Source organism: Heterodontus francisci, chromosome 22, assembly GCF_036365525.1.
Source record: "Heterodontus francisci isolate sHetFra1 chromosome 22, sHetFra1.hap1, whole genome shotgun sequence".
Lineage (NCBI taxonomy): Eukaryota > Metazoa > Chordata > Chondrichthyes > Heterodontiformes > Heterodontidae > Heterodontus > Heterodontus francisci.
In genome coordinates this window covers 72,424,416-72,447,308 of record NC_090392.1, presented here as the reverse complement: position 1 = coordinate 72,447,308, position 22,893 = coordinate 72,424,416, and the positions used below count along the sequence as shown (strand labels likewise).

Genomic DNA, 22,893 nt, shown 5'->3' with positions numbered 1-22,893 from the left:
ACACCGTCTCCTAACAGTGACAAGCTGTTTAGGAGTAAACACTGTGTTGATGTTGATTTCAAGCTCTACTTAAACAGATACTCACCATTTCATGTTCACTTGCTGCTGGAGCTGTGAAGAGGACCTCTGAGACACATTGGGGGACTTTTTGAGAGACTTTGTAAAGACTTCACCAACACTCGAGCAACATTTATTCTACAAATTCTCTGAGGACTTCACCTAAAAAGAGTAAGTGTCGTGCTACTTCACCTTATAGGAGTTACCAGGAGAAAGGAAGTACTTGGTCATTAGCATCTTGCTAGGGCTCCCCCTTGATCTGGGTAAGGATTTGGGAAAGGACATGAGGCAGAGCAGCACCAGTTGCTGCAGGAGAGGGACACAAGGAACAGCATGGTGAGTTGGGATCCTTTCCCCCTTGCAGGTGTTAATTGTATATCAATTGTGTTTAATTATATGTGGGTGGAGGACATTAATTGGGGTCAGGACATTAGACAGAAGTAAGACCCCCTGTTTAAGAGTTTTACTGTGGTCATCCAATTTCCTCTTGAAGTCATTGATTGGCTCCGCTTCCACCAACCTTATGGGCAGTGAGTTCCAGGTCATTACCACCTACAGTGTAAAAAAAATGCTTCCTCATTTAACCCCTGCATCTTTTGCCCAAAACTTTCAATCTGTGTCCTTGTACCATTTGATAATGGGAACAGCGATTCCTTGTCTAACTTATCTATGCCTGTCATAATCTTGTAAGCTTCTATTAAATTTCCCCTCAATCTCATTTGTTCTAAGGAGAACAAACCCAGCTTTTCCAAGCTAACCTTGTAACTAAAATCCTCCATCCCAGGAACCATTCTGGTAAATCTCCTCTGCACTCTCTCAAGAACCCTCACATCCTTACTGAAGTGTGGTGACCAGAACTGGAAACAATACTCCAGTTGGGGCCTAACCAGAACTTTATAAAAGTTCAGTAGAACTTCCCTGTTTTTGTACTCAATGTCTTATTTATGAAGCCCAAGATCTCTCAATATGTCCTGCCACCTTCAAAGATCGATGCACATTCACCCCCAGGCCCCTCTGTTCCTGCACACTCTTTAGAACTGTGCCATTAAGTATATATTGCCTCTCTCTATTCCTTCTGCCAAAATACATCACCTCACATTTGTCAGTATCAAATTCCATCTGCCACCTCTTTGTGCATTCTGCGAGCCTATCTATGTCCTGTTGTAGGCAATTCATACCATCCTCACTGTTCGCCATACCTCCAAGTTTGGTGTCATCCACAAACAGAGTAGATAGGGAGAAACTGTTCCCATTGGCAGAAGAGTCGAGAACCAAAGGACACAAATTTAAGGTGATTGGCAAAAGAAGCAGAGGCAACATGAGGAAATTTTTTTTTTTTAAACACAGCGGGTGGTTAGGATCTGGAATGCACTGCCTGAGTGTGTGGTGGAGACAGATTCAATCATGGCTTACAAAAGGGAGTTGGATAATTATTTGAAGAGACAAAATTTGCAGGTCTTACCACATAACTGTAATCCCTCATCCCTGGAATTATTCTAGGAAATCTTTTCTATATATTCTCCAAAGCCTTCACATCCTTTCCCGGAATTGGTCACAATACTCTATCTGGGGCTAAGCTAGTGGTGTACATAGGTTTAGCAATTTTACAATTGTCATAGAACCCAATGACCTCAAATCCATTAAAGGGGCACTATATATATCAAAAGGTGTTGGTAGAACATTGCAATGTGAAGAAGCAAGTCCAACTAAATCACAGCTTTGCATTGCTTGCATTCAATGAAAATGGCACACAAGAGGCGCATTATTCTGCATTCCTTGTCCAAAGACCCACCGAATCTATTTATTATTGTTATTGTTGATTGGTGTAAAGTATTGGGTGCCAGAACTAGTTTTCAGCCTGTGTCTGCCAATAGTTTTAAATCTCGGCCTGGGAGGAAAATGGCTTTTAATTACTATTCTTTTAAATTCCAACATGTTTTCGAGAATGGCGTGACTGCGAAGGTGTTGATGATGATAGACTGGCAGAAAATGGTGACCAAGCTACATTAGGTGATGTCCCTGAGTTCAAGATCTTCCTTCATACTCTATCTGAATATCCCCCTAGAACATGCACAACTGTGCAAGATGGATAAGAACGCACAGCTCCAAACTTTACTTGCTGTTAATCACCTCTTTCTTATTTTTGTCTATATGATTCCAAAATGGAGCTGCTGCCCTCTCCTGGAGGATGTGGAACAGAACAAGTTAGAGACAAAAGTACGTTTTTTCTGAGGTCAGTGTAGATGTAACAGGAATGGAGCAGTTTGGGGCTTTATGCCTTTCTGATCACCACATGACTGCTGACCCTACTGAACACACACACATCCCATCCCCTGAAAATAATGGGAATACGCAGAGGGCAGAACAGAGTCTCACACGTGTTAGGGTAAATTTCATTAAGTTGTTTCTCCATTTGGAAAACCCTGTAAATCCCATTCACCTCCATACCTGAATAGGGAGGAGCAGAAGCTTGTAAAGTCTACCGAATAGTTTCATTCACAATTCATCTACCATGCTGAAATTCCCTCACAACCATGTTTTTTTAATCTGCATTATTTTGTTAAGTGATTTAGAATAGTCCATTATTGCTGGAAATTCTATCAGTTGATCCAGTTATGAAGGTAACCTTTGTTGGTCTCTAGTTCTCCTGTACCAATTGATGCCACATTCCCACACTCCCATCAGTTGGTTACATGGGTTATTAATAACCTTGATAAGAAAGAAGGTGCATTTATATAGTGCCTTGCACACCTCAAGACATCCCAAAGCACTTTACAACCAATCAAGTACTTTTCAACTGTAGTTACTATTGTAATGTAGGAAACACAATAGCCAACAATAGTTTCATGGGATCATTAGACTAGCTTTTAATTACAGATTTTTTATTAACTGAATTCAAATTTCACCATCTACCATGGTGGGATTTGAACTCATTTCCTAACAGCATTAGACTGGGCTTTGGATTACTGGTCCAGTGACATTACCACTGCGCCACAGCCTCCAGTTGTACCAACTTGTCTATGTCTTTTTGAAGTTCTATACCATCCCCCTCACAGTTGTTACAAGTTTCATATCACTTGCAAATTTTGAAATTGTGCCCTGTACACCAAGGTCTAGGTCATTTATATACAACAGGGTGATGTTGGTTGGAGGATAACTATTAGCCAGGACACTAAGGATGACTTCCCGTTCTTCTTTGAAATAGTGCCATGGAATCTTTTGCATCCACTAGAGAGTCCAGACAGAGACACGGTTTAATGTCTCATCTGAAAGATGGCACCTCCAACAATCCACTACCACACTGGAGTACCAACCTGGATTTTGTACTCAAGTACTCCAGAATGGGACTTGAACCTATGACTTCTGACTCCAAGTTGAGAGTGCTACCAACTGAACCACAGCTAAATAATGGACTAACCTAAATCACTTATTAAAATAATGCAGATTGAAAAGTGCACTTCAGAGAGAGTTTCTGCATGGCAGGTGAATTATAGTCACAGTGCATCACACTGGCGCATCAAACTGTAGCAGGATGAAATGATGGACATTTACAACTGTGATCCTAAACTGCTGAGTATCCAATCTCAGTCTTGTCACAATGGGGAGGTGACTAACAGGAGCAATCATTTCCTCTCAAAATGGGCAAAGAGAATCAATGGGAAGGATACGGTTGAGCTCTTCTCATGCATCACTGCACAAATGGGCACCTGTGCCAAATCTATTGTAAGAAATGCTAAGCTTTTGAGCTTCTATTATTTTGAAGTAAAGTTGATTGAAGGATTGTACTCTAATCTGACTTGCTCTTGGTTCTGGCCTGTTGAAAGAGTTTGTCGGTGCAGTATTATCCATTAGTCAGAAAGATCAGGAGGGCATCCTGCTGAGGGAGTCCAGAACCAGGGGTCAAAGCCTAAGGATACGGGGTAAACCTTTCAGGACTGAAATGAGGAGAAATTTCTTCACCCAGAGAGTGGTGAGCCTGTGGAATTCGCTACCACAGAAAGCAGTTGAGGCCAAAACATTGTATGTTTTCAAGAAGGAGTTAGATATAGCTCTTGGGTTTAAAGGGATCAAAGGGTAAAGGGAGAAAGTGGGAACAGGTTATTGAGTTGGATGATCAGCCATGATCATAATGAATGGCGGAGCAGGCTCGAAGAGCCGAATGGCCTATTTCTGCTCCTATTTTCTATGTTTCAATGTACCTTCCAGACTGCTGCATGGCCTCGCAAGTTGGTAGCCTAATAGGAATACTGCTCCTCACCCCACCCAGAGTCATGCAATCTCGTCGGAAAGGCCAAAAGGAAGATAAACTGCAACTGGGAGGAGATAATCCGGCAATGTCTTAAGCAATCAAATCTAATACAATAGTGATCATGCATTGAAATTTCTGTTGATTTTCCCCTACCTAGGGCAGTAGCTTTCCAATGATTAGAGCCTGTAAGATCAGTCAATTCAACACAGACCATGCGTAAAATCTGCTCAGGATCACATAGGTCAATGCATATATTCACTAGGCCATTCTTTTGGGCCTCCTTATCTCGAGAGACAATGGATACGCGCCTGGAGGTGGTCAGTGGTTTGTGAAGCAGCGCCTGGAGTGGCTATAAAGGCCAATTCTGGAGTGACAGGCTCTTCCACAGGTGCTGCAGAGAAATTTGTGCCCAGTTTCTACGCCAATTTATCTGGACTTATAACCCGTAACTGCTGCCTTCCGTGTTGTTTCAGTCGCTGTGAGGCAACTATGGAGTGACCTCTCCATGGCGCATGCCTGGGCAAATTTATGGAGGTTGAGAGTTGCCCAGTCGTCAAAACCCCCCTCTCGGCCTTTCTGGTGGGGTCCAAAGGAGTGCAGGACACGACGTTTGGCACCAGTATGGCTGCAGGAACTGCCGGAAACATGCCAAAGGTGACACATGACCGCCTACGGGGTTCCGCTCCGGATTTTCTGTTAGGGTTTACTCCCTTAGCCTTGGTCTCTCCCGAGACGCCCACAAGGCAGTGGGGTTGTTGGGGCCCCTACACAGGTGTAGGATGGTGCCGGTGGGAGGAGGGGATGCAAGGGGGAGGGGTAGAGGGAGGGGGTGGGGGGGGGGGGTGCAGGGGAAGGGGGTGCGGGGTGAAGATGGTGCGGGGGGGGGCGGGCTGGGACGGGGTTGTGAGGGGGTGAGCTGAGAGGGTGGAGCAGGGAAGGGGACGGGGGTGGGGGGGGGTGGAAGGGGGGTAAAGGGGGGGGGGAGGGGGGGGTGGAATCTGGTGCAGGTAATAAGCCAATTCCTCAGTGCCCACCATCGACGTCCGGAAAGCTCATCTACGTCCTTCGGGAGGTGAAGCATCATTTGGCAGACTTAGAGGTGGTTCATTTGCTAAGGGTTTTTTTTTTTTGCAGTGGTTTAAATAAAGGCATGCAGCATTGCCGACAGTGCGCTGCAGATGCTCTCCGAGCCATCTCCCGCGGGCGCTTTGAAGTTGCGGCCGGGGGGGCCGTTCGTGGATGTTTTGGGTGTTCGGGGCACCTTTTCTCAGGACTTCTCTCGGGTCCTGCAGCTCCTTCTTCACCTCAATGGACTTACCGCATGCCGTGGCTGCAGACACTCTGGACTGTGAAGACAGCAGGATCGGAGATTGAAGTATCGGCAGCTGTGCTCGTCAGTTTCATCCGGATCAATTTCATTGAGAAAACAAAGAGCAGGTGTGGCTGGGGGAGGGCAGTGGGCCCAGGTAACATACACTAAACTAACTGTTAACTTTTAGATAGGGCTAAAATGAACTGATTTAAAGAGCCAGGGGAATTTAAACAGTTTAAGAGGGCAGATTGGGGGAGAAAACGTTAGGGATGGGAGCAGATGGCCATGGATAGAGTTGAACAGCAAGGGAGCTTCCTAGGGAGCTTCCAGCCCAGGAGCCATCTTGAAAGCTCCGTCTGGTGCACACAAAATGCCTATATGGCCATGGTAATTCATCAGTCTCATTCACAAGTGTTGTGCAAAAACCTTCTAACCTGTTCTGTGTGTTGTGTGAACCTTACAATGCACATTGACACGATTGACCATTTTCATATATTCGTTTACAATCAATTCAACATTAATATTAATGCTGAAATAAAAATGGAACTATTAAAATGCAAATTATTAAGTACTTTCAGAGACAATACAATTAGTGATATTCATTATTAAATAATGGGCATATTAGTTGAGGTCTTTTTCACACATTTGTTTGACCCCAGCAAATGATTGCTATTTCTGTAGATCTGATGAGGACGGAGAGGATTTAGATTAGACAGTTTCCTGGACCTTTTACCAGCTGTTTGCTGACTTGCTTCACGGGATTGCTGAACAAATATCACTCACTTTAGTGAACTATTGTTTATTACTGAGGCTGAAAATGGGTCAGTTCTTGTCTACCTGACCAAATGTATCTTTGTGTCGCTGTGTCTATAAGAGTAACAGTAGTACCATGTAATGCTAAGTAAATGCCAATATAGAATGGGAGTTGATCTTTCACATTAAGATTGATTTGAATTTTAATTTGTATTCATTGTCCCTAATTAACTGCTTTCGTGTTAGAATCCATTAAGCAACTTTAAGGCAATTATGGTGCATGCAAAGTTATTTTTGTGGATCTGGCACAGAGATTTCATCAACTCCAGGTGACACAGATTTTCTCAAGTTTACAATTCCTTCCATGATTGGTCCCTGGAAAAGATTAACTAAAGGAACAAAAACCTGTTGAAGTTGCTCCATTTGCTGCTTGAGATCTTGCTGTATCTTTTCTAAAGTCTGATTGTAATTAACAGGCATAGAGTTCAGATCTAACTTGGTCATGTCTTTCTTCAACATCTCAAATTGTTGGGTAATGGACATTCTGTTCTGTTCAGAAATGCCTTCACTTGTCCCTTGGAGCTGTTCAAACAGGTTGGCCAGCCTGTCTTTGACTGTACCAGCCTGCTGTTCAACATTTATTCCAAGAGTTTCCATTTTCTGTCGGAATTCTTTTGTCAGCGAGGTCATGTTCTCTGCTAGATGTTCGAAAATGCTGGTTAGATTGTGCATTTTCCTGCGGAGAAAAGAAATAATATATAAATCTATGTTCGTAGATCTCAGCCTGCGGTCCTATCTTTAGTGCAAAGGTAATAGAATATGAAACCAGTGAAACAGGAATTATATCTCTAAAAATGTTGTGATAATTTACTGATCTTTGCATCTTGGCTACTCAGTTAGGAGGGAGTGATAGGATATGGTGTCTCTTTAAGAGGGCATTGAAGCAAGCAACAAAAATGATTCCTGGTATCAGAAATTCAATTGATAAAGAAAGGAAATTGCTGACCTTGGTCTTATGACTTTGAGGTAACCAAACTGAAGTTTTTCAGCTTATGATGGGGCTTAACTACACTAATCCACATAAAGGGAACATCAGTTACAAGCGAGGATGCTAGAAAGGACGGAAAGCAAAGTAGGGACACCTCTCATTGAGATTAATAGCCTTTCACTATTCCTGAATATTCTGGTTCATTGTCACCTTTTTACTGGGTATTGACTATTGTTGAAATTACTGGAGTTGTATAACTAATTATTACTGTTAACAAAATTTAAACAAATTTGTCTCGATAAAGGAAAGGTACACAACGTTCTAAGAATGGCCTGACCTGGGGAAAAGCTTGGCCATAAAAACATTCAGAATGACCTGACATGAGAATGAACTGACCACGTATCATATGTACAATGGACCCACTAAAAAAGCTGAAACAAAGCTCAGTGGCCCAGAATTTGCAGTCAGCAGCAAAAGGGCGGCACTCTGACCTTGAAAAAAGATGCCCTCAAAGATTTAGCAGGCTCTGGGGTGTCAATTTCCTCTATTCCAGTGTGGCTTTGAATTCGGGGCTATATATAATAGTTCTGTGGTGTCCAGCAACAGTGACATCACCAGGCAGGCTGATCAGCTAATCAGATTGAAGAATTTTCACAGACAGCAAATCAGGAAGTAAAAAGCATGGACTATAATTCACTTTTTAATCATTTTGCGTAAAGTGAAATAAAGATTGAGGCATTCACACGGGGTTAAGGTAGAGGCTGAAATATCATAAACAAACATTTAAAAAAATCAGAATTATTTCTTATTATTTTAAAAATCAAAGAATTTTTAAATGTTATTCTGAAAATATGGCATTCCACACTTGTAATATTAGGTTTTTAGGGCCAGAGAGGTTGTTCAGCAGTAATTATGACTTAATACACCATTAAAAGCTCAGTTATACCTCATTCAACAAAGCTTTTCATTGGTTCTTACAGTGAGAACAGAGTACATGTAAATTCAGTGATTCTGTGCTGATTGCGTCTGTGAGGACTGCAACAGCACATTTTCTGGAGGGGCAGGGTGCAACTGACAGCAGCTTCTGGATTTCCTTACTATCTATGGATGTGTGGATGCTAGAAGTTGCTGTCAGTTTTACACAGTAATAAGAGCGAAGACTGACAGATTCGCCATCATTACAACTACAAATTCCAAGCCATGATTTCTAAGTTGTGAACAGTATGGGTATAACTGGAGGGGAAAATTGGAAAGAAGCACAATTTGCAGGCATGGAGAATCAACAGGTTACCCTGAGCACAAATGAGAAGCTCTGAAGTGCTGTTTGCGTGGGCAGAGCCAGGCATGGGAGGTTGAAATAACATGCTGTATACATTGAGGGAAAAGAGAACTTAGATAAGACCTATTGATTATGTATCATCAATAAATATTAATGAAGGAAAGTTACTGTCGGTGTCTCCATTTGTACCTGAATTACCTAAACAAATCACCCACAAATTGTCAGTTGACTCTGAAACTTACGAATTGGCTGTGTTTTAGTCATACAGCCAGAGCTGCAAATTCCAATGCTGGACTAGAAAACACAGCAAAAGAAAAACAGAAGAACTGTTAGAAAACAATGTGATTAGATCTTGTGTATAATCACATTGCTCACTACTCTTTCGATGGTGTCAGCTCTGGCTCACTGGGTAGTATGGTTGCCTCCGAGTCCAGAAGGTTGTGGGCTTAAGTCCCACTCCAAAGACTTGAACTCAAAAATTAAGGCTGACACGCTAGTACAGTGCTGAAGGAATGCTACATTGGCAAAGGTGCTGTTTTTTCAGATAAGATGCTTGACTAAGGCCCTCTCTGGGCTTTCATGTGAAAATAAAGATCCACTAGTGCTATTTTGATAGAAGAGCAGGGGAGTTCTCCCTGGTGTCCTGGCCAATATTTGTCCCTCAATCAACATCACACAAACAGATTATTTGGTCATTGTCACATTGCTGTTTGTGGGAGCTTGCTATGCACAAATTGGCTGTTACATTTCCTAGATTACAAGAGTGACTACACTTCAAAAGTACTTCATTGGCTGTAAAGCACTTTGGAACATCCTATAGTCATGAAAGGCGCTATATGAAAGTCTTTCTTTTCAGAGGTTTAACAGTGATATGGTAATAGAAGATTAAGTCCTTACATTATTCGACTGATAGAGGCCACAAAAATCGGATCAGCTGCTCCACGAGTTTGTGTAACATTCGACTCACCTGGAAGTGCACGGGCCTCAATTCCTGGTCATCAAAACAGAAAAAGAAATGCCAATGTTTATATACATTTATCTTCAAGATCAGATGAATTAATACCTCACCCATCCTCATTAACAATTTATTTTCTGCCAATTATATGTCTCCTCTCTTAGAGATGGTGAGACTTGCTGAGTCCAGTTGGTGCCAACAGGCATATTAACAGTATATTAACCAGATGCCTATTTTTTAAGTGTGGGACTAGACAGTGTCACTGTCCATAGATAATATCATAACCCAGTATGACCTTGTCCTCGCCCAAAATCCCTGAATGCACACTACCCAGCAGGGGGTGACGACAACAACTTGCAATTATATAGTATCTTTAACATAATAAAACATCTCTCAAGACACTTCACCGCAGCGTAATCAGACACGAATTGACACGCCTGCTAAAGAAAGGAGAATTAGGGGTGACCAAAAGCTTGGTTAAAGAGACAGATTTTCTACAACATCTTAAATGACAAGAGGGAGATAAAGGGTTATGGAGGGAATTCCAGAGCACAGGGCATAGATGGCTGCAGGCACATGGTAATGTATAGGAAGTGGGGGATGCGCAAGAGGCCAGATATGGAAGTACACAAACATTTAGGAGGGTTGCAGAGCTAGAAGAGGTTACAAAGCTCAGGGTGGTGTGGATTTAAAGTTGAGGCATTGATGGTCTGGGAGCCAAAGTAGGTCAGCGAGTACAGGGGTGATGGGTGAACATGTCATAGTGCAAGTTAGGATACAGACAGCAGAGTTTTGAATGACCTCAAGTTTATGGAGAGTGGAAAATGGGAGACTAGCCAGAAGAGCATTGATATAGACTAGTCTGGAGATACAAAAAGCATTCATGAGAGTTTCAATAGCATACATGTTGAGGTAGGGGCTGAACCTGACAATTTCATGAAAGTGGTCTTTGTGAGATAGTGATCAGTAGCAAAAGTGTGATTAATCTTCCTATTGCTTTGCATCCCTGTTTCGAATTGGCCCACTCACATTCATGCAATGGAATTTACAAATTGGAAGTCTGCCAGATTAATATATTGCAACAGTTTTTAATTATCCTGAATTTTTGCTTTCTGTCTTTACTTGTTCTACTTGTGTACACAGATTGGGAGACAATTTGGGTTACCTTTGTCACGCACACCGGAGGTACGATGATACAAACGATGGACTAACTCTGAAGACTTATTAAAAACTGACTTTGTCTTTTTAAAAAAATGGACCTTTATTTTTAAAAGTGAACAATGGTCCACAATGGCTGCCAAAGGAAAGGGGACTGGCTTTTGTGTATTCAAACTGTCTGACAAAGACAAAGGACAAATCTTCAAAGCTAAGAGGTGTCAATTGCACTCCATCCTAAAACATTCCAGAACTGAATGTCTTCTTCTGAAACAAAGAAGGTGTGAAGTAGCCACGTCCTGGGCCATTGTGCAATCACCAAGCGGAAGAGATGAAAATGTCTCCTACCAGGAGGTGAATAACAACACAGCTTTACCTTACAAAAAAAAGACAGCCTAAAGCAAGAGAGAGAGAGAAGCAACCTCCAGCAGCTTGTGTTCCAGCAAGGCAGAGGGCATGTGTCCTGCTGTAAAATCCTACATCTGCATTAGACAGCAGCGAACCAGAAATGTCTCACCATCTTTAACTGAACCTTCAATCAACAGAGAAATCTACAATCATCTCAGGCCTGCACCCATCAACAACTTGATTTCAAAGAGAATTTAACAAGTTTATCTGGACTCCCCCCTCCCCCCACTAAAATTCACCTTCATTTTTTCACTCTCTGTCCGTCTCTTCTTGTGTGTGTGGGTGTGTGTGGTGGGGGTGGGGGGGGGGGTGGCGGGGCGCTGGTGTGGAGGTGCGTGCAAGTGAACACGTGAGTGGATGTGGTTGCGACAATTTTGGGATAAGGTGTATTGACCAATAAACAATTGGATTTTCTGGTTTTTTAAAACCTACCAGAAAACCTGTTGCTGTTTATTTGAAAAATAAAACATCAAGGGGTTAAACCATAATCAGAACACTTGCTGTGGTCTGGTGGGGAGTTGAACAGTGGGAAGCACCCACATCGCATTGCATGGTCATCATAAATTGGGGGCTCAAAGCCAGGATCTGAACTGCCAAACGAGAGAGGAGTAAAATTGACCTCCGTATTTGAGGAAAAATAAACAAACAGGTTTTCTTGCATTCTTCTGTTCTTCCTCTACGATAGTAGAAACAAAAGAGACGGCCACATTTAATGATAAGGAGTTTGTAGAGCAGGGAGAGATATCCCATGATAAGTTAAACAAATTAAGTACTAAAAAGCCTAGCTACAGAGGTGGGAATCACTTTCAGACAAAAAACAAAGAAACCCGAACTAGTGAAAAGTCTGGCCAACCATTTTAAACATACTAGAAGACAACAGCATGGAACCAGAGACTGAAACACAATTCTAGCTAGAATCCAGTTACAGATGAAAAAGAGATGCAGTTTCAGAAAGGGAAAGAGGAATTAGCCAGAAAGTTTGAGCTAGAAAGGCTACAAGCACAAGGTGTGCATGCTACCAGCTATTCAAACCTTATCCCCAATTCAGAGCAAAGATTTGATGTGCTGAGACACTCAAGACTGGTGCCAAAATTTAATGGGGAGGTTGCTGAGTCATATTTTTATCTCATTTGAGAAAATAGCTACTAGATTAAAATGGTCAAAAGAATTTTGGACTCTCCTCCTACAAGGTGAGATTGTAGGTAGGGCTCGTGAAGTTTTTTTCCCTGTTATCAGAAGAAAGTTACTCTGATTATGAACAAACTAAAACTGCAATTCTATATGCACATGAGGTGGTACCAGAAGCACATAGACAGAAATTCCGACACACCTGGAAAGTCCCACACAGACTTACATTGAATTTGAAAGAATTACACATTTGGCTTTGATCACTGGATATAATCCCTCAAGCTAGAACCCTCATATGAAAATTTGAGAGAAGTGATGTTGCTGGAAGAATTTAAAAACAGCATCCAAAGTAGTATAAGAACCCACCTCAAACAACAAAGAATCACAAGTGTAAGGGAAGCAGCTAAAATGGCCAACAATTATGAATTATTACACAGATCCCTAATTCAGAATAAATTTGGGTTTAGTAACTCTTATAAGCTCGGGAGAAATAGCAGGGATGCAGAGGAAGCAGAAATGGACTCGAGTGAAAAGGAGAGTAGGAAAGTAAAACCAGACCAGTCTCTAACTTTTAAAAGAAAGAACCCAGGTGATAAACCAGGAGGGGTCCACCCGACCTGTTTCCAGTGGGGAAAGTCTGGGCATGTCCAGGCCAATTGTTGGTATGCCAACATGTCTGTGGCTTTGAAACTGGTAAGCCTGTGTTCTATTATAACTCAAGAGCAGAGCGCATATCAGAACTTTTCACACAAAAGAAAAATGACTCCTTTTGTGTCCCAGGCACCAGACAAGGAGATGACCATCTTCAGGGATATTGATTGTTTTCAAACCCTACTGGTAGCCAAACTGACAGAAATGCCAGTGGTTAGCACTGCAGCCTCACAGCTCCAGGGACCCGGGTTCGATTCTGGGTACTGCCTGTGTGGAGTTTGCAAGTTCTCCCTGTGTCTGCGTGGGTTTTCTCCGGGTGCTCCGGTTTCCTCCCACAAGCCAAAAGACTTGCAGGTTGATAGGTAAATTGGCCATTATAAATTGGCACTAGTATAGGTAGGTGGTAGGGAAATATAGGGACAGGTGGGGATGTTTTGGTAGGAATATGGGATTAGTGTAGGATTAGTATAAATGGGTGGTTGATGGTCGGCACAGACTCGGTGGGCCGAAGGGCCTGTTTCAGTGCTGTATCTCTAATCTAATCTAAAACAGAACAAATACCATGGTATTAGTAAAAAGGCTTACTGGCAAATGTTTGAAGGTTCGCTGATTTAGAATTTACCCGAAGAGTAAGTTGGTCACTGGAGTAATGACAGTCAGAATCATTACGAGCTTGCCCATGCAGGGAGTAGACCAGTTCAGAACAGTTCAGAGAGAGTGAAGAAACTGAGTGGAACAAACAAAACTCTGTACAGCGACAGAGGGCTGGGAAAGTCCCAAAAATCCCACAGCAGGCGATAGAGCCAGAAGAATCTAAAAGGGCCCAGATAACGCCAAAAAGTTTTAAAGAAGCTAAGATAAAAGCCACAAAGGTTTAAGGGAAAGCACCAGAGATATGGTTAGCTGAAACCTTTTTCAAAGATTTAAATAGGAATGAGGAAATTTCCCAAACAGGAAAGCCAAGAGTGAGGTAGATGCCTCACCTTGAGGAAGTGCCACAGGGGAGTGCAGTGGAAGTTGGGCAACCACCTGTGAGTAGTGGTGTTCCAGAGAATATGTGGCAGATTAGAGAAACACCTATCCCTGAAGTAAAAGGAAAAGGGAAGGTAACATACCCTAAAGTGAACCGCACTTGTGAAAATCACAAGAAAACTAAAAGTGAGGTCGGTGTGGATCTACCCACTGAAGAATCACATGATCAGGTTCCAATCAAGAACTAATCAAACCCAACAAATTAGATTCAGAGCTCAGCAAGAACAAGGGGCAGAAAGAAATCCCAGATGCCTCGCAAGGTCTAGAAACCAATGCATCGCCCACTATCACCCCAGAAATAAGAGCAATCAGTGTGCCAGAAATTGAATGGTTAATGTCATGTATTATGGAAGCAGTAGTGAAGGGATTAAAGTTTGTACAGACAGGGAACCTTGCCACAAGCAGGAACAGAAATTTGCATACTCCAAGCTTCACCAACAATCACATATCCCTGGAGATTAACATTCCTATAGTAGTAACAACGGGTGTGAGGGAAACTACAAACCCATTTGACAACAAGTAACCAAAAGAAATGCATTTTTTAATGGTACCTCATCCAAAGAAAAGATGATGAAAAAACTTAAACTTGAAAATGGCTGCTACAAACAATGTCAACTGCAGCCGTTGTAAGATGGAGGAGTGAATGTGTACAGTGATGTGAACCTAAGCTTTCTTACCTTTTTCCCTTTCTTTCTAAACTGAAAAAACAAACAACCTAAAAATGAACTCCAAGGAATTTCAGTTATTCCCTTTTTGGGGGAGGTGGCACGCACACTGGAACGCGATCATACAAACTATGGACTAACTTTAAAGAATTGTTAAAAACTGACTTGTGTCTTTTAAAAAATGAATCTTTATTTTAAAAAGTGAACAATGGTCTAAAGTGGATGTTGTAGGAACAGGGACTGGCCTTTGTGTATTCAAACTGTCTGACAAAAAGAACAACTCTTCAAAGCTAAGAGGTGTCAATTGCACCCCAGCCTAAAACATTCCAGAACTAAATGTCTTCTTTTGAAACAACGAAAGTGTGAAGTAGCCATATCCTGGACCATTGTGCGGTCACCATGAGGAAGAGATCAGAACATCTCCTACCAGGAGGCATGAAGTAAAAGCTTTAAATTTTAAAAAAAGACAGTCCAAAGCCAAAGAGTGAGAGAGAGAAGCAATATCCAGCAGCTCACGTTCCAGTAAGGCAGAGGGCACATGTCCTGCTGTAAAATCCTACATCTACATCAGACAGCAGCGAACCGGAAATGTCTCACCATCTTTAACTGAACCTTCAATCAACAGAGAAATCTACAATCATCTCAGGCCTGCACCCATCGACAACTTGATTTCAAAGAGCCTCCCCCACCCCCAACTAAAAGTCACTTTTCTTTTTTCCCTCTCTATCTGTCTGTGTGTGTGTGTGTGCACACGCGTGCGTGATCGCATGCACGATGGAATGCTTGATTGGATGTTGTTGCAACAATTTGAGGATGAAGCATCTTGATTGAAAAACAATTGATCTTCTGTTTTTTAAAACCTACCAGAAAACCTGAACAACATGCTGCAAATCAATCACTGTGATCAGATGAGTCAGTCTGCCATCGGTACAGGAACTCCCGTTTTAAACAAGGAGAGAAGCCTTGAAGTCCTTAAAAGATTGATTTCTTTTGTCTCTCAAAGGCTCCCTGAGAAACCAAAAATTTGGGGAAGACCCAATCCCTTTCCTGAGCTAAGCAGGGCCGTGCCATTCCTAGAGCTGCCCAACAGTGAAAAGCACAGGAATCCTTCACTCACACAGCTCCCTGCAAGACCTATAAATAGAAACCCATTAAAACCACTCAACCGTCAAGACTTTTCATTCACTCAGCCTGTTAAAATAAACTCATAAAACCACTCAAGAATAAAGAATTGCCTCTTGAACAGCTGTATAAACAAACTAACAAAAAAATGACACTGCTGTGTAAATAAACAGGCTTAGTGCTGGAAACAAGACAAACAGACAAGCTGCTGCTGTCAATAAAAGCAGCCAAGAAAGTTTCTTAAAGAGTCTTAAAGCAAGTTCTTAAAGCAAGATTTAAAGCGAAAGGACAGCAGAAAGATGGACTCCAATTTTCCCAGCATGAGCTAGAAAGCCTTGGATATCCTATCTGGGTTTCAACTGTTCAAACAAAGAATGCAGTTATACTTCACAGACCATGTGACGGTAGAACCAGAGAAGCAAGCTGTAAAAATTGTGATAGCAATAGGAAATGAGGGATTGTACAGAATCAATACCTCTGGAATATCTGAACAGGTCCAGAAAGACCCCTCTAAGATATGGAAAGTGCTGAAAGATCAGCTCCGATTGAGAGTGAATTTTCAAATTCACCACCTGGAATTGATGTCCTACAGGCAACAGCCACAGGAATCAATAGACCAGCTCGTCAGTAAGGGCAACAAATGTGATTTCTCAGAAGCTGAACTGTCAGGCCGAATAATGGAGCTGATGATTGTATCATAGAAACATAGAAAATAGGAGTAGGAATAGGCCATTCGGTCCTTCAAGCCTGCTCTGTCATTCATTATGATCATGGCTGATCATCCAACTCAGTAGCCTGTTCCCACTTTCGCCCCATACCCTTTGATCCTTTTAGACCCAACAGCTATATCTAACTCCTTCTTGAAAACATACAATGTTTTGGCCTCAACTGCTTTCTGTGGTAGCGAATTCCACAGGCTCACCACTCTCTGGGTGAAGAAATTTCTCCTCAGCTCAGTCCTGAAAGGTATACCCCGTATCCTTAGACTATGACCCCTGGTTCTGGACTCTCCCACCATTGGGAACATCCTTCCTGCATCTACCCTGTCAAGTCTTGTTAGAATTTTATAGGTTTCTATGATATCCCCCCTCACTCTTCTGAACTCCAGCGAATATAATCCTAACCGACTCAATCTCTCCTCATACGTCAGTCCCACCATCCCAGGAATCAGTCTGGTAAACCTTCGCTGCATTCCATCTATAGCAAGAACATCCTTCCTCTGATAAGGAGACCAAAACTGTACACAATATTCCAGGTGTGGTCCCACCAAGGCCCTGTAAAATTGCAGCAAGATATCCCTGCTCCTGTACTCAAATCCTCTCGCTATGAAGGCCAACATACCATTTGCTTTTTTTACCGCCTGTTGCACCTGCATGCTTACCTTCAGCAACTGGTGTACGAGAACACCCAGGTCTCGCTGCATTTTCCCCTCTCTCAGTTTATAGCTGTTCAGATAATAATCTGCCTTCCTGTTTTTGCTACCAAAGTGGATAACCTCACATTTATCCACATTATACTGCATCTGCGATGCATTAGCCCACTCACTCAACTTGTCCAAATCACCCTAAAGCCTCTCTGCATCCTCCTTATAACTCACCCTCCCACCCAGTTTTGCATCAACACCCATTGAAGCGTTCCAGAAAGACCTCTTGGGGAAAAAGAAAGGTCACAGCATTGATGCACTGCTGGAAGATGGCAGGAAATACGAAGCTATCCTAGCTGGACAACAGCACCAGCAAGCACTAGGTGCAGCCAACAGTATCGACACAATAACCAGGTTGAAAAGAGCAAACAAGCTGTGTGGCAAATATGGCTGGTCCCACTCATGACGAAATTGCCCTACATTTTGAGACTTGTGCAGGACATGTGGTGCAAAAGGACACTGGGCCCACCTGTGCAGGAATTCTGGCTCCAAAGGCAGCCAGAAGTAACAGTCGCACACGAACCGACAGAAGACAGGTGCATCAACGATGCAATAGCAGCAAGGAAAGGGCCAGAGACTTGCATACATGCAAGCCAATACACGAAGTCCACAGCAAAACAGACCTGAGACAAGACTCAGGTCGGAGCAAGTCTCAGTCAGAAGACGAGCAAGCAATCCACATTGTGAACCTGACACACCATGTTGATGAATTCAAGCAACTGGAAGTTTTTACAACTATCACCATTACGTGCCCAAAGAAAGCTGGCAAACACACACTCAAGGACAAGACTGACACCAGCACTAGTGCAAATATTGTACCAGACTGACACCTCAAAGATATATACTGGATTTGTTGGAAATCAATGATACAACCGATGACTGCCAAGCTATCTGCATATAATGGGTCACCCATCCCGTGCAGTGGCACATTAACACTGCAATGCAAATATAGTAAGTTGGCATAGAAACCACAAACATTCTACATAGTAGACACGAGCAGACCAGCAATGGTAGGACTACCAGCATGTTAGGGCCTCAACATCATAACAATCCATGAGAGCATTGGCAAGGGGAGATCTCCAAGGACTGGAATCCGCACACAGACTCCGACCAGCATCAAATGGTGCAGCCTGGAAACCAAGCAACAGCACAACTATGTTGCGTCTTCACTTCTGCTCTATAGAGAACCGCCAGCACCACAACGAGCCAGAATGGACAGGTATCTCCATGAGACCAAGTACTCTTCCCCAACAAGTCCTCGACCTTGAGCCCCAAGCCTTCCAATATAGAGGATGAAGAGAGGCAAAGGACACACAATGGCCTGACGAGGCAGAGGAGGAATGAGTTGAAGCATTGTCTGTTAGCTCTTTGAGGTGAGGTGCTGGAACTTTCTAAGAATGACAAGACCCCAAAAGTGATCATCTTGAGAAAAGCAACAGACTATGTTAGTAGGCAGAAGGCAGAGAAACAGAAACTGAATGCAGAGAGGGAGAAACTTGAGAAGGAACAGCAACAGTTGAGACGCAATGTCCCTGAGCAAGAGTTGTCAAACCACCAAGACGACCTATGGACTTCTGAGGCTCTATTTGTAAAGTTGATAATCTCTAGCCATGTGTAAATAATTTTTGATGTTATCTAATTTAGTGTATTTTGCTTTTAGCATACGAGACTTATCTTTGGAAAGAAGGGGGATGTTGTGCGATTGCCAGTAAGAGTAATGTACCTTTAAGATCTTAGTATGCTAATGAGCCAAGTGCCAAGATGTAGTCATGTAACTACGTGCCAGTCTCTTTCTCTGTAACTGCAACACCAAGAGGCAATACCTGCAATTAGATAGCTCGGTACTGCATATAGTTGTTAGCTGTTTAATAAACCTGTTTGAGATCTTCAGCCACCTGAATTCCACAATCTCATTTATGTTGCATCAGACAACATAAAAAAGCTTCTCATTCCACCCATATTACCAATTCTAATTGCCTCTTGAGTGATTCCAGGGTGTTCATCTCCATTACCCTATCCAGAAGACTATTAGAAAACTGCAGTCTCTAAAGTGGGACTTGAACCTATAAACTTCTGACTCAAGCAACAGTGCTACCACTAACCCAAAGCTGGCATCAAAAAATGTTTTTGTGACATACCTTTCACCACAAACAGCATCAAAGTAACCACAAATATCTTCATGATGATCAGGTTCTCAAACCCCTGCAAAGACAATGTAAGCTTTTAGCTCCTGAGAATTCAATGACTTAATCATTATATGAAACGGTGACTATGGAACACAAACACCATACAAGCGAAGCGTGTGTAATCCAATTGTTATTGAAGCCCTATGATGGACAACCTGGAGAAACTCCACCTACACCTTTCATAGACAATGTTAAGTCAACAAGGATGTCCCAGATCCTGTGGTAGTTGACAGACCTTATTTTAATTGTGTAACCCTGTCTTCAACTGTCTTCCTCGTAGCTTCCAACGAGCTGCAGCCGAGAGCTAAAACTAGAGTTAAACAACTACCTCTAGTTGGCATCTATTGGTTCAAAAAAGACAATCTCCTTCAGAGAGGTCACAATGACAATTTTAGAGTGGTGCTAAAGGGAATACTGTTCACAGGTTGGTTTAAAGTTTTACTCTGCAGTTGGCCAAGTTATACCAACCTGGAAGGGTTTCTCATACTAACACTGTGTGACAAAATCATGGAGAAGTGTTTCACTCCCTAAAACTTCTGATTTTTTCAAAATTCTAGTGACAGCAGGATTATCAATGACCAAGATCTTCATATAATTCATATCCTTCCCAAACTGTCAGGAATACAAGAGGAATCTGCTGGACAGTGATGAAGAGGGTGGTGAATCTTTGGAATTCTCTACCCCAGAGGGCTGTGGAGGCTCAGTCATTGAGTATGTTCCAGTCAGAGATCAATAGATTGCTACATATTAAAAACATCAAGGGATATGGGGATAGTGCAGGAAAATGGCATTGAGGTAGATCAGCCATGATCTAGTTGAATGGCGGAGCAGGCTCGAGGGACCGAATGGCCTACTTCTCTTATTTCCTATGTTACAGCACAAAAACAGGCATTTGGCCCAACTGGTCCATGTCAATTTATGCTCCACATGAGCCTCCTCCCATGCTATTATGTGCTGCCTTGAGATTTATCTGCTTTCATTAGGCAAATTGATACACACTCTTGTCAGAGCGTATGTTAGGATTTAAGCTGATTATCAGATTCACTTGAGCAGTATGTAAGCAGGTAACTAAACAGGATTAAATACAAACCATAGATTTACAGTAGCTACCAACTTTATGCTTTTCTTCAGAATGTCACAAACAATAAATGCACGACTGCTGTGCTAGCCCTTATAAAACAGAACCTTGAAACACATTCCCTATTTAGTCTTCTGTGGTGGTTCAGTTCTGTAAATACAACAATGTCTCAAGATTGTACAGTGTAGTGGGTTATGACCTGCCCTTTAAGCTCTCGGACCTCGGTTTCAATTTGACCCAGCTTTATGGTATAAAAATTTTGCCTCTGTGATTGCTGGAAGAATCCTGCACGATATGCGTACGAAGCAAGTCCAATTCAGTTCTTAACGGGTGATAAATCTCTGCGTTTCAAAATTAGCACCAGCTCAATAATTCAAGATAGAATCTTCTTGAGGTTGGATTTAAGCACATGTATGCACAAAGCAGAAAGAGACCAACCATTCGATACTACACTAACCTGAAATCTGAATTTCTTTTCTTAACACATAAAAACTTAGAAACTTAACTGGAACAGCCAGATAAATACTGTGGTTACAAGAGCAGCTGGAAATGCTGCAACGAGTAAATCGCCTCCTGACTCCCTAAAGCCTCTCCACCATCTACAAGACACAAGTCAGGACTCTCTTCCCAACAGCATTGTGAGTCTTCCTACACATGGGACTGCAGTGGTTCAAGAAGGTGTCTCACCACCACCTTCTCAAGGACAATTAGGGACAGAGTACAAATGCTGGCATCGCCAGTGATGCTCACATCCCAAAAATAAATAATTTTAAAAATCCTTAACAAAATATTACAAGAAAGCATTACCTTTGACAAATGTATGTATCAATACATAACAATTTAAGATTCACATGAATAAGCTTGTTTGCATCTTATGACATAGAATTTTGAAGTAATTTGCTTCATTTCATGATTGTTGGAGGTGCTCAAATCTGTAATGTAAGAGCCCAATCAGTAGTTTTTAAGCTCTCGTTGGTCAGTTATCACGAAGATGTATACAGATAAATCGTTACTTGACTCCTTAAGCCTTTGTTGATTTATTCAGTATTTACTTATGTAAATTCAATAATCACATGGCACTTTGTTGCAGATAAAGGTTTAATATTCACCTTACTTTCATTGCATCTAATGCCTAGTTTCTGTTATTGAAGACAAGCATAGACCTCTTCAATATAAATTTCCAGTTTCTAATCGGTGACCACATTTTGTTTCTCCTTTTCCCAAGTTATCCCTCTTCTTCTGAGCGTGCTGACCCCAGGGCCTGTACAATCCCTTGGGCAATGGCTACCCTTCGTCACCCTCCGTGTGACCCCAGTTCAAGTAGACAGTGAACATCAGTCGGCTATTCGACCACACGGAGCATCACTGACGAACTTGATACTGCCCTCAACAGACGCCCACGCGCATGCAGGGCTACTACATATCATTGGAAAATTATTAGGAAGAGTAATCCAGCATGAAATGTCCCCCTTCGATAGAGCAGGGAGATTGAGGGCAATTGTAAATGCCCTAACATCAGTGCAGGGATCGAATCTGGTACCTTCCTGGTCAGTGCGTCTTCCTAAAATACCAGACATTTAGTTATTGAGCCATCAGAACACCCATGTGAAATCTCACATGAACAAGGTTGTTTTTCTGGTCACCACCAAAGAAAACGGTGCTGCATTTAATTATTTTCCTTACACCACTGATTAATTCTGAAACACTTCTTACCTGCCTGAGTTTAATCCTGTTGCTTCCTGTTGTGACTGATTTCGGTCAGGTCTGTGAGATTTATTAACCTTCTCTTATCTGGTCCATCTGATAAGGGAAAGAACAGTAAACTACAGATTTGGGTTTTTTTATTGTTTTTATTAGGATGAGGATGAAAATTTTTGACCTTACGTTATTTGTGCTTAGCAAACATTGAATGTCGAAACAACATTACCAGCTGATGTTGGTCTGATGGTGCACACTGAGTGCATCTAATTAAATGGAAAAGTCAGTTACGACTGCAGTTAATTTTATCTGTGTCTGACCGTAAAGTTGTTGTAAACAATCCAGTCCTTGGACTCATGAATTAAGTCCATAGCAGGAATTTTCCTGATCCCAATGTGGTGCCCGAGAAGAATGTTGGGATTGGATTTGGTTGGAGGAGGATAAGGCTACAAACAGATCATCAGTATGTGACCCAAATGGGAGGCGGTGGTGTAGTGGTAATGTCACTGGACTAGTAATACAGAGCCCAAGCTAATGTTCTGGAGACATGGGTTTGAATCCCACCACAGAAGATGGTGAAATTTGAATTCAATTAATAAATCTGAAATTAGTCGATTGTTGTAAAAACCCATTTGGTTCACTAATGTGGAAGGAAATCTGCCATCCTTACCTGGTCTGGCCTACATGTGACTCTACAGCAATGTGGTTGACTCTTAAATGGCCTAGCAAGCCACTCAGTTCAAGGCCAATTAGG

The 22,893-nt window shown here is 42.2% G+C and overlaps 1 protein-coding gene across 2 annotated transcripts; it reads right to left on the bottom strand.

Moving 5' to 3' along the window:
• Positions 1-6,401: 6,401 nt before the first annotated feature.
• Positions 6,402-22,241, bottom strand: LOC137381434 (apolipoprotein A-IV-like). 2 transcript variants are annotated; one of them, XM_068054021.1, is made up of 4 exons: positions 22,155-22,241; positions 19,316-19,379; positions 9,536-9,629; positions 6,402-7,107 (listed from the first exon to the last, which is right to left on the bottom strand). In XM_068054021.1, exons 2-4 carry the CDS (start codon positions 19,356-19,358, stop codon positions 6,660-6,662), a joined length of 585 nt encoding a protein of 194 aa, XP_067910122.1. In that variant the 5' UTR covers positions 19,359-19,379; positions 22,155-22,241; the 3' UTR covers positions 6,402-6,659. The 2 variants fall into 2 exon arrangements, with proteins under 2 accessions (XP_067910122.1, XP_067910123.1); XM_068054022.1 differs by having other exon boundaries at positions 22,159-22,182.
• Positions 22,242-22,893: the final 652 nt, after the last annotated feature.

Excerpts from the sequence above, each read along its gene's own strand:
- LOC137381434 (XM_068054021.1), bottom strand. The coding sequence starts at position 19,358 with ATGAAGATATTTGTGGTTACTTTGATGCTGTTTGTGGTGAAAG. Across the intron at positions 9,630-19,315 it reads GATGCTGTTTGTGGTGAAAG|GAATTGAGGCCCGTGCACTT; the intron begins GTATGTCACAAA and ends TTTGATGACCAG. Across the intron at positions 7,108-9,535 it reads GCCTCTATCAGTCGAATAAT|GAAAATGCACAATCTAACCA; the intron begins GTAAGGACTTAA and ends TTTTCTCCGCAG.